The following is a 12351-nucleotide window of genomic DNA, read 5'->3' on the forward strand; positions in this document are numbered from 1 at the left end:
ATGTGGGTCAGACTCTGGGTCTGTGTTGCAGCAGACTAGTGTATCTGACTCAACAAGACAGGATTCTGAAGTCCCAAACTAGCAGAGAAAATGGGCTCAGAGGTAGTCTCAGAACATCGAGTGACAGTCCCAAGGGGGTCTCTGTGTCTGAACCCATCACACAGCCCCTAACCAAGCCTCAACCAGCCAGAGTAGGTGGCTACCCAGCCTCCTTTGAAAACCTGCAGTAAAGGGCTTTCACAACCTCCCGAGGCCTCTGTTACATTCTCCTACTGTTCACATCCTGGAGTGGGAACCAGACAACATCCCCTCCTCTACTGGCTTCAACTAACTCCCAAGCATCCTGCAGCCAGAGGTTCCCGCTCTCTCTCACTGCCTCCTTACTGTGCCAGTTTCCTCCTTGTGATTTCCTGCCCCTTCCCTAACTTTCTCCTCCAATGGTCTACCTAACGAGAGTCCGGCTCACCTAGCCAGTATAACTCCACCCTCCCAGCATTGCCAGACCAAGAAGGCAAGCTGTACCCAATGGGTCCAACTCCCCTCCCAGTCACCCTGGTGTAAATCAGGTGTGAACCCACTGGGAGTCACTGGGGCAGGTTCTCATCACTGACCCGGGTATAAAGCACGCGTGTCATAAACAGATAAGAAAAGTTAATAGCACAGAAGTACTTTATATCTCTTTGACTATAAAGGGTTAACAAGTTCAGTAAGCCTGGCTGTCACCTGACCAGAGGACCAATCAGGGGACAGGATACTTTCAAATCTTCCGGGAGGGAAGTTTCTGTGTGTGCTGTTAGAATTTGGTTGTTGTTCACTCTGGGGGCTCAGAGGGACCAGATGTGCAACCAGGTTTCTCTCCAATCTCTCTGATACAGGCTCTTATAGATTCAGAATAGTGAGTACTAGATAGATAAAGTGAGTTAGGCTTATGTTTGTTTTCTTTATTTGCAAATGTGCATGTGGTTGGAAGAAGTTCAAATGTGTATTTGGCTGGAAGGAGTTCAAATTGGTATTTTGCTGTAAAGATTTTAATTTGTACTTGTATACTTAGGCTGGGAGAGTATTCCCAGTGTCTATAGCTGAAAGACCCTGTACCTATTCCATCTTAAATTTACAAAGCTATTTTTTACTGTTTTCCTCTCTTTAATTAAAAGCTTTTCTTGTTTAAGAACCTAACTGTTTTTTTATTCTGGTGTGAGATCCCAGGGGACGGGGTCTGGATTCACCAGGGAATTGGTGGGGAGAAAGGAGGGAAGAGGGAGAGAGAGGCTGATTTCTCTCTGTGTCAGGATTACTTTCTCCAGGAAGAGTCTGGGAGGGGGAAAGAGAAGGAGGGAGGAAGGTGAATTGTCCTCTCTGTTTTGTGATTCAAGGAGTTTGAATCACACAGTGATCTTCCAGGGGAACCCAGGGAGGGGAAGCCTGGGAGAGGCAACGGTGAGGGGAAGGGTTTACTTTCCTTGTATTAAGATCCAGAAGGTCTGGGTCTTGGGGGTCCCCGGGAAAGGTTTTGTGGGGACTAGAGTGTACCAGGCACTGGAATTCCTGGTTGGTGGCAGCGCTACAGGTTCTAAGCTGGTAACTGAGCTTAGAGGAATTCATGCTGGTACCCCATCTTTTGGACGCTAAGGTTCAGAGTGGGGAATTGTACCATGACATGGTAGGCAGCGGTGGGATAAGATAGAATCCAAAAGCCAGTGAGGTTTTTATTTCTCTCCCTGCTAGCTATCTGCAGGCAGACTGAGAGGTTTGGGTTTAAAAGCAAAAGTCGGTAGGATTTTTTCTTTCTCTTCCCCTGCTAGCTGTGTGTAAAGCAGGCTAGAGGAGATTGTGTTAAAAGCAAAGGTCTGTAAGTTTTTTTGGTCTCTCCCTTCTGAGTACTCTGAAGACAGAGGCACTAGGGTTTAACAAGGATCTTTTTTAAACAAAGGCACTCCAGTTGTGAGTCACCATACACCAGCAAAACACATGTGCAAATGAATGGGTTTTTTTCTTTCTAACTCTGTCAGGAATAGCTAGGTAGAAGGAGTTAAAAAAAAAGACTGTTGCTAAGCAACCCTCAGGAGGCAACAGAGAAGCAGAATTTCAGGCAGTAAACACCAGAGGGTGCCCCAATACAAGGAAACAGAAACCATGACTACCAAGGATGCCCTGAAACAGGAACGAGCGAGACTGGAGGCAGAAGAACAAATCAAAGACGCAGACCACAGGCGAGACATGGGAAAAAAACTACAAGAGATGGAGCTGAGAGAAAGAGAAAGAGAGGCCGCCCACAGGAGAGAGCTGGAGATAAAAGAGAAAGAGTTGGAAATCCAGAGGGAGGCCCACCGGCAGGCCCTGGAATTAGCACAGGCTAGGCAGCATGCTCCAGCCAACCCTAACAACCCTTCGCCAGTTATTGTTCCACATCCCAAGAGATTTCCCACCTACAAGGCAGGTGATGACACTGAAGCCTTCTTAGAGAATTTTGAAAGAGCCTGCCTTGGGTACAACATCCCTGAAGACCAGTACATGATAGAACTGAGGCCACAGCTCAGTGGACCCTTAGCAGAGGTGGCGGCTGAAATGCCTAAGGAGAACATGAACGACTATAAACTTTTTCAAACCAAGGCCAGATACAGAATGGGGATAACACCTGAACAGGCCCGTCGGCGGTTCAGAGCCCTAATATGGAAACCAGATGTGTCATTTCCCTGACACACCTACCACATTGCAAAGAATTATGAAGCCTGGATATCAGGAGCCAATGTTAAATCTCTGGACAACATGTGCCTCCTAATACACTTGGAGCAGTTCTTAGAGGGTGTTCCGGAGGAAATCGAAAGGTACATCCTAGATGGGAAGCCCAAAACTGTAACTGAGGTGGGGGAGATTGGAGCCAGATGGGTGGAAGTGGCAGAAAAGAAAAGAGCTACTATCAAGGGGAGCGAATATCACAGAGGTCACCCCGACAATAAACCCTATACCCGAGGGCAAACCAAGACCCCACCTACAACCCAAGAAAAGCTGTCGACTCCCTATTCTCTCACCTCACCAATCTCCAGTAACCCACCTCGGCCCAGTGACCAGTCAGCTGGGCGATGCTTCAAGTGTAATAAACTGGGACATATAAAGGCCAACTGCCCCAAGAACCCCAACCGAGTGCAGTTCATTTTATCTCCATCACTCCAAAGATCCCCAGACCCAGATGCCTCTCAAATACCCTCAGAGCGAAGGGAAATTTTGAGAGTGGGCAGAAAGAAGGTTATCACGTGGAGAGACACGGGGGCACAAGTGTCAGCTATCCACCAATCCTCAGTGGACCCCAGATTCATCAACTCAAAGGCCCAAGTGACAATTTACCCCTTCATGGCACAAGCGGTAAACTTGCCTACAGCTAAACTGCCTGTCCAGTACAAAGGCTGGTCAGGAATGTGGACATTTGCAGTCTATAACAATTATCACATCCCCATGCTACTGGGGGAAGACTTGGCCAACCTGGTAAAGTGGGCCAAGACGGTGGGAATGGTTACACGCAGGCAAGCCTCCAGACCCATCCCTGTTCCTGAGCCGTCCACAGGGGCCCCGTCTGTGTTGGCAGAGACCCAGACAAAGGTAGTGGACTCGGATTCCCTGCCAACGACTGCAACAGCCGCAGTACTTCCAGTCCCAGACCCGGACCTGGAAACGCAACCAGCACTAGAACTATTGCCAGCACTGACACCTGCGCTTGCAAACACATCTTCAACCCCAACGCCAGAGGGCACCAGCGAGCCTGAACTGGCAGAAGCAGCAGACAACCAGACCCAAGAGGCTCAGCCAGAGCCTGAAATACCACCTGGTGCACCAGCGGAAAGCGGTTCACCAATCACAAAAACAACCCCATCGCCTACATCGCTTCCCGAAGGACCAAGCCGAAGTCCACAGTCTGAGGAGGAACTGGTGTCTCCAACCTCCAGGAAACAGTTCCAGACTGAGCAGGAAGCAGATGACAGCCTTCAGAAAGCTTGGGCAGTGGCACGGAGCACCTCACCGCCTCTCAGTTCTTCTAACAGATCTCGGTTTGTTATAGAACAAGGGCTTTTATATAGGGAGACTCTTTCTGGTGGACACCGGGAAGACTGGCATCCACAAAAACAGTTGGTGGTTCCAACTAAGTACCGGGGGAAGCTCTTAAGCTTAGCCCATGATCATCCCAGTGGCCATGCTGGGGTGAACAGAACCAAAGACAGGTTGGGGAAGTCCTTCCACTGGGAGGGGATGGGCAAGGATGTTGCCAAGTATGTCCGGTCTTGTGAGGTATGCCAAAGAGTGGGAAAGCCCCAAGACCAGGTCAAGGCCCCTCTCCAGCCACTCCCCATAATAGAGGTCCCATAATAGAGTATCCAAGTAGCTGTGGATATCCTGGGTCCTTTCCCAAAAAAGACCCCCAGAGGAAAGCAGTACATATTAACTTTCGTGGACTTTGCTACCTGATGGCCGGAAGCAGTAGCTCTAGGCAACATTAGGGCTAAAACTGTGTGCCAGGCTCTAATAGACATTTTTGCCAGAGTAGGTTGGCCCTCTGATATCCTTACGGATTCAGGGACAAATTTCCTGGCAGGGACCATGAAAGAACTGTGGGAAACTCATGGGGTGAATCACTTGGTTGCCACCCCGTACCACCATCAAACCAATGGTCTGGTGGAAAGGTTTAATGGAACTTTGGGGGCCATGATCTGTAAATTTGTGAATGAACACTCCAATGACTGGGACCTAGTGTTGCAGCAGTTGCTCTTTGCTTACAGGGCTGTATCACATCCCAGTTTAGGGTTCTCACTGTTTGAGCTTGTGTATGGCCATGAGGTTAAGGGGCCATTACAGTTGGTGAAGTAGCAATGGGAGGGGTTTACGCCTTCTCCAGGGACTAATATTCTGGACTTTGTAAGCAACCTACAAAGCACCCTCCGACACTCTTTAGCCCTTGCTAAAGAAAACCTAAAGGATGCTCAAAAGGAGCAAAAGGCCTGGTATGATAAACATACCAGAGAGCCTTCCTTCAAGGTAGGAGACCAGGTTATGGTCTTAAAGGCACAACAGGCCCATAAAATGGAAGCATCATGGGAAGGGCCATTCATGGTCCAAAAGCGCCTGGGAGCTGTTAATTACCTCATAGCATTTCCCAATTCCTCCCTAAAGCCCCGAGTGTACCACGTTAATTCTCCCAAGCCCTTTTATTACAGAGACTTACAGGTTTGTCAGTTCACAGCCCAGGGAGGAGATGATGCTGAGTGGCCTGACGGTGTCTACAACAAAGGGAAAAGTAACGGTGGCATGGGAGAGGTAACCCTCTCCACAACCCGGAAACGTCTGCAGGGGCAACAGATCAAGAAGTTGATGCACTCTCCCGTGAAAGTTCTCTAACATCAACTGGTTAAAAATTGTCCTTGCAATGTGAAGAATCTTGTAGTTTTACATAATTAGTGACATATGTAAGGATGCATGGGTTTATTGATCTGTTTATTTTAAAGTTCTAGGGAGAAATCACTGTCAGTGTGGTTCCACACTGTCAGCGATTTGGGGGGCGTGTCATAAACAGATAAGAAAAGTTAATAGCACAGAAGTACTTTATATCTCTTTGACTATAAAGAGTTAACAAGTTTAGTAAGCCTGGCTGTCACCTGACCAGAGGACTAATCAGGAAACAGGATACTTTCAAATCTTCCGGGAGGGAAGTTTCTGTGTGTGCTGTTAGAATTTGGTTGTTGTTCACCCTGGGGGCTCAGAGGGACCAGACGTGCAACCAGGTTTCTCTCCAATCTCTCCGATACAGGCTCTTATAGATTCAGAATAGTGAGTACTAGATACATAAAGCGAGTTAGGCTTATGTTTGTTTTCTTTATTTGCAAGTGTGTATTTGGATGGAAGAAGTTCAAATGTGTATTTGGCTGGAAGGAGTTCAAATTGGTATTTTGCTGAAAAGATTTTAATTTGTACTTGTATACTTAGACTGGGAGAGTATTCCCAGTGTCTATAGCTGAAAGACCCTGTACCTATTCCATTTTAAATTTACAAAGCTATTTTTTACTGTTTTCCTCTCTTTAATTAAAAGCTTTTCTTGTTTAAGAACCTGTTTTTTTATTCTGGTGTGAGACCCCAGGGGACGGGGTCTGGATTCACCAGGGAATTGGTGGGGAGAAAGGAGGGAAGAGGGAGAGAGAGGCTGATTTCTCTCTGTGTCAGGATTACTTTCTCTCAGGAAGAGTCTGGGAGGGGGAAAGAGAAGGAGGGAGGAAGGTGAATTGTCCTCTCTGTTTTGTGATTCAAGGAGTTTGAATCACACGGTGATCTTCCAGGGGAACTCAGGGAGGGGAAGCCTGGGAGAGGCAACGGTGAGGGAAAGGGTTTACTTTCCTTGTGTTAAGATCCAGAGAGTCTGGGTCTTGGGGTTCCCCGGGCAAGGTTTTGTGGGGACCAGAGTGTACCAGGCACTGGAATTCCTGGTTGGTGGCAGCGCTACAGGTTCTAAGCTGGTAATTGAGCTTAGAGGAATTCATGCTGGTACCCCATCTTTTGGACGCTAAGGTTCAGAGTGGGGAATTGTACCATGACAAGACGTAACCCCACTGGAGTCACAGGGCTGGTTCCCATCTCACTGACAATGGTGTAAATCAGGTGTAAGCCCACTGGAGTCACCTGGGCTGGTTGTCCTGTCAGTCAGTGTAAATTGGGAGTAACCCAGCGGGAGTCTGTGGAGCCACACCAGCAAGTGAGGGAAGAAACAACGATGCTTTTACCCAATTATGGGAAGTCTGCCAGGTCGCAGTGGCTAATGGGGGAGTGTGCTGGATGTATTGGGGGGCAGATCCAGTTTTTCACGTGTTGAAGCTTTATCACTGCATGAAGCAGAGGTCACTCTGTGTTCACAAAGGCAAATAGCCAGTGGAGCAAATGCTCCAGGTGATTAACAGTGTTTAAATAGATTTCAGAGTAGCAGCAGTGTTAGTCTGTATCCGCAAAAAGAACAGGAGTTCTTCTTCGAGTGATTGCTCATATGCATTCCAGTTAGGTGTGTGCATGCCACGTGCATGTTCGTTGGAGAAACTTTTACCCTAGCAACACTCGGCGGGTCGGCTGGGCGCCCCCTGGAGTGGCACCGTTATGGTGCCGGATATATACCCCAGCCAACCCGGCCACCCTTCAGTTCCTTCTTACCGCCCGTGTCGGTTGTTGGAACAGTAGAGTGCAGCTTAGCTGACCTCCACCTTCCCTAGCTACTCGTAGTCTCTTCTAGTTGTTATATTCGTAGTGTAGTTAACTGTTATTGTATATATATAGTTCGTTAGATTTAGTTATAGTTCATAGTTATAGTTGTTAGTTAGTAAGTGTTGCGGGGTTCGGGGGGTAGCCCCTTCCCCACACCCGGTGCTGGAGCTCATGCCTGGCTCACCGGGTTTCAAGCAGTGCTCGGCCTGTCATAGGCCGATGCCAACAGGAGATCCCCACGACTCCTGTTTGAAGTGCCTAGGGGAATCGCACTTATTGGCTAAGTGCCCAATTTGCAAGGCTTTTAAGCTGAGAACTAAAAAGGAGCGGGACATTAGATTAAAGCAGCTTCTAATGGAAGCGGCCCTGACACTGTCGTCCTCGGCACCGAGCACGAGCCAGTCGGTGAGCAGAGGCACCGGTACGCCTAAGGATTCCCGGCACCGGCCACCGCCGGCACCGAAATCGACTCCGCGCCACTCCCTCTCCCCGAGGTCGAAGACGGTGAAGGGTCAGACGGCAACACCCGCGTTGCAGCCAGAGACTGCACTTAGGTCTGACTGCTCGGCACCAATACCTGCCGCGGCGGAGCAGAAACCGGTACCGTCAACTCCAGCCCCACGAGGGCCGTTGAGTCCGGCGCCTGACAGCTCCCCAGCACTTGCCGTAGTAGAGCTCACTTTGCCGTCTACCCCAGAGACGTTTTCCGCAGCGAGGGACTTGATCGCCATTACCGAGGCGACACCGCCCCTACCCCTGGCACCACCGATGCGAGTATTGCAGTCCATGGGCAAGCTGACCCTGACCAGACTGCCGTCTGTCAGCGTAGCGGACCGGCACCGCTCGAGATCACGATCCCACAGGCGCTCTGGGTTGAGACGTCATTCCCACTCTCAACGTCGCGCTCAGTCCCGGCACCGTTCCTCACCACGGCACCGGTCGGACTCTCGGCACCGGTCGGACTCTCGCTCCTCAACCCGCTACTCGCGGTACCGCTCCAGTTCCCGGCACCATCCCAGGCACCGTATCTCCCGGAGCAGGTCAAGGCATAGAAACTCGAGATCCCGGTCAACCTCCCGGCACCGGTCTGGTCGCAGGTCCCAGTCTCGCTCTCGGTACCGCTCTGTGTACTGGCACCGGTCCCCACGATCGAGGGGTGCGAGATCCATCGGGACTTCGGCTCCAGGTTTTTCTGCTCCACCATGGCCATCCAGACACATGGCTGTATCCTCCCAGGCGGACAGCTACTATGACCGGGACCGGGATACGGAGGTACCTACGAGAGTTTTCCAGGACTCTCGGCTGCAGGACATAGGACCTCAACAGTGGTCCTTCTGGACACCCTGGGCGTACCACCAAGCCCAGGGTGCCCCCCTAGTCCAGACCTGCTCTGCTGCCTCAGAATATCGGGCACCAGAGGCCACCATTTCCCGCCCCCCCCCGCGGTTGAGTCAGAGAAGCACGCGACACATCCTCTGGACTCCCCGGGGCAACTGGAGCAGGAACTGTCCCAGGAGCAGGAGGCTGTCCGGGACCCTCTCATTCCTGGGGTATCCTCCTCCTCCTCACCGGATGAGGCTGTGGCAGGGACCTCATCATCAGGGCCCCCGCCGATAGACCTCAGGGCCCATCAGGACCTCCTTCGCAGGGTGGCCCTCAATATCAACCTCCCAGTGGAGGAAGTCCCAGAAGTCGAAGACCCCGTAGTGAGCATCCTCACCGCTGATGCTCCCACCCTTGTCGCATTGCCATTCATTAAAACTATCCAGGCCACTGCCGACACCCTCTGGCAGTCTCCAGTCTCCATTCCACCGACGGCAAAGGGAGTTGAGAGAAAGTACATGGTACCCTCTCGGGGGTATAAGTACTTGTACGTTCCTCCTCCTCCCTCCTCCTTAGTTGTCCAGTCGGTCAACGAAAGGGAGCGACATGGCCAGCAGGGGCCGGCCCCAAAGTCCAAAGAGGCCAGACGGATGGATCTCCTGGGTCGCAAGGTGTACTCAGCGGGGGCCCTACAGCTCCGAGTGGCCAACCAACAGGCTCTACTGAGCCGATACAATTATAACACTTGGGCAGAAGTGGGTAGGTTCACCGAGCTGCTACCCCTGGACTCACGCCAGGAATTTAACGCGTTCCTGGAGGAAGGAAAGAAAGTGGCCAGGACCTCTCTCCAGGCCTCCCTAGACGCGGCCGACTCAGCAGCCAGAACTTTGGCCTTGGGCATCACCATGAGGCGTATCTCCTGGCTCCAGGTCTCTAACCTGCCTCCTGAGCTGCAGTACACCATCCAGGACCTACCCTTTGATGGCAAGGGTTTGTTCTCGGAAAAGACTGATCCCAGGCTGCAGAGCCTGAAGGATAATAGGGTCATCATGCGCTCGTTGGGAATGCATACCCCCGTAACCCAGCGTAGACCCTTCAGGCCCCAAACACACCGCCCGTACTTTACACCTCAGCAGAGGCAGGACCTCAGTAGAAGGCGCAGGCGGGGTGGCCGCAGACGCCATTCCGGTCCCCAGGGGAGCCAGAACCACGGGCCCTCTAAGGCACCACCAGGCCCTAAGTCCAACTTTTGAAGGTGCGCCCGGGGACGGCGTACCAGTCTCAGGACAGAATCCTTTCCCTCTCTTCTTCAACCGTCTCTCCTACTTCCTCCCGGCGTGGTCCCAATTGACGTCGGATCTTTGGGTTCTGCACACGGTGAAGCAAGGATACCACCTCCAATTTGCTTCATCACCGCCCTCCCGCCCCCCATCCCGGTCCCTCTTCAGGGACCCCTCTCACGAGCAAGTCCTCCTACAGGAGGTCCAATCTCTCCTCGCTGTGGGAGCTATAGAGGAGGTACCTTTAGACGAGAGGGGAAAGGGGTTTTACTCCCACTATTTTCTGATTCCCAAGTCCAAGGGAGGCCTCAGACCTATCCTAGACCTGCGCGGACTCAACAAAGGGATGCCCAAGTTGAAGTTCCGCATGGTCTCCTTGGGAACGATTATCCCGTCCCTGGATCCTGGAGACTGGTATACCGCCCTCGACATGAAAGATGCGTACTTCCACATTGCCATCTTTCCACCACACAGGAAGTACCTTCGCTTTATGGCCAACCACCAGCACTTCCAATTCACAGTCCTCCCCTTCGGCCTCTCCATGGCCCCGAGGGTGTTCACGAAGTGCATGGCCGTCGTCGCCGCCCACCTCCGCCGGCAACAGATACATGTGTTCCCGTATCTGGACGACTGGCTCATCAAGGGGACCTCTCAATCTCAGGTCCAGCAGTATGTCGGCATAATCACGGACCTATTCTCCCGGTTGGGCCTATTCCTCAACACCGAGAAATCTACCCTGGTCCCCATACAAAGGCTGGACTTCAGAGGGGCAACGCTGGACTCCACTCAAGCCAGGGCCTACTTGCCTCAGCCCCGCTTCCAAGCTATCGTATCGATCATACGAGGTTTACAGGCCTCCCCAATCACCTCAGCTTGCACCTGCCTTGGCCTCCTGGGGCATATGGCCGCATGTACTTATGTGACCAAGTATGCCAGACTCCGCATGAGACGCTTTCAAACGTGGCTCCATTCGGTCTTCCGCCCGGGCAGGGACCCTATAGACGTCCTGGTGACAGTTTCCCCCAGCCCCCTCCGCTCCCTCGACTGGTGGCTAACTCCATCCCTGGTATGTGCAGGGATGCCATTCCATCCACAGCCGCCATCGATGACCTTAACGACGGATGCGTCATCCCTCGGTTGGGGGGGCCCATCTAGGTCACCTGCGTACCCAGGGCCTTTGGTCATCCCAGGAGCTGACACTCCACATAAACGTCCGGGAGTTGAGAGCAGTCTGCCTTGCTTGCCAGGCGTTCCAGCAACATCTTCACAGCCATTGTGTTTTCGGTATTCACGGACAACACAATGGCCATGTACTACATCAACAAACGGGGGGACCCGCTCGTCTCCCGTGTCAAAAGGCCATTCGACTCTGGGACTTCTGTATAGCCCACTCGATAGACCTAGTGGCGTCCTTTCTTCCGGGGGTCCGGAACACTCTGGCGGATCGGCTCAGCTGGTCCTTCCTATGTCACGAGTGGTCAATAAGACCAGACATCATCCATTCGATCTTCCGGAGATGGGGATTTCCCCTCATAGACATGTTTGCCTCCCACTCGAACAGGAAGTGCCAGGAGTTCTGCTCCTTTCAGGGTCTCTCTCCGGGGTCAATCACAGACGCATTCCTCCTGTCGTGGAGGCACCACCTGCTGTATGCCTTCCCTCCATTTCCTCTGGTGCACAAGATCCTGTTAAAGCTCTGCAGGGACAAAGCGCATCTGATCCTGATCGCGCCTGCGTGGCCCAGACAGCACTGGTACACCACCCTGCTAGATCTGTCCATGGACACCCCAGTTCTCCTCCCTCTCCTCCCAGACCTGATCACGCAAGACCACGGCAGGCTTCGTCACCCAGACCCGCGAGCCCTCCACCTCACAGTGTGGCTCCTGCTTGGCTAAACACAGTGGAGTTGTGCTGTTCCGCTCCGGTTCAGCATATTCTCCTCAGCAGCACGAAGCCTTCCACCTGCTCCACATATTTGGCGAAGTGGAAACGCTTCTTTTGCTGGTGCGCAACTCAGGGTGTTACTCCTTCGGAGACCTCGATTCCCACGGTCCTAGACTACCTCTGGTACCTTAAGCAACAGGGCCTGGCGACATCCTCTCTGAAGGTGCACTTAGCGGCTATATCCACTTGCCGGCCAGGTGAGGGTGGCCACTCCGTGTTCTCCCACCCCTTGGTCACTCAGTTCATTAAGGGCCTAGAGCATCTGTATCCCCCCGTACGTCGCCCTGCCCCTACCTGGGATCTCAATTTGGTCCTAAACAGACTAATGCACCCACCCTTTGAGCCGCTAGTGACTTGCTCGCTCCTGTACCTATCATGGAAAACAGTCTTCCTGGTGGCCATTACATCGGCCAGACGGGTCTCCGAGCTGAGAGCACTCACGGTGGACCCACCCATTCCAAACCCACCCTCCTTCCCCACTGTAGCCGGCAAGAAGGAACTGAAGGGTGGCCGGGTCGGCTGGGGTATATATCCGGCACCATAGCGGCGCCACTCCAGGGGGCGCCCAGCCGACCCGCCG

At 52.4% G+C, this 12351-nt stretch overlaps 2 protein-coding genes across 2 annotated transcripts in view; one reads left to right on the top strand and one right to left on the bottom strand.

The window, feature by feature from the left end:
• LOC127032167 (serine/arginine repetitive matrix protein 2-like) overlaps positions 1–9800 on the top strand; it is an 82206-nt gene extending 72406 nt beyond the window's left edge. Inside the window, exons 2-3 of the mRNA XM_050919173.1 lie at positions 4825–8634; positions 9744–9800. Of these exons, the coding sequence (XP_050775130.1) occupies positions 7396–8634; positions 9744–9800 (1296 nt within the window). The 5' untranslated portion in view covers positions 4825–7395. The remainder of the gene's footprint in view (positions 1–4824; positions 8635–9743) is intronic.
• Positions 1–12351, bottom strand: part of LOC127032470 (zinc finger protein 239-like) — a 59430-nt gene that overhangs the window by 39233 nt on the left and 7846 nt on the right. The gene's annotated exons all lie outside the window — the stretch shown is intronic.

This window comes from Gopherus flavomarginatus, chromosome 12 (assembly GCF_025201925.1).
Source record: "Gopherus flavomarginatus isolate rGopFla2 chromosome 12, rGopFla2.mat.asm, whole genome shotgun sequence".
Lineage (NCBI taxonomy): Eukaryota > Metazoa > Chordata > Testudines > Testudinidae > Gopherus > Gopherus flavomarginatus.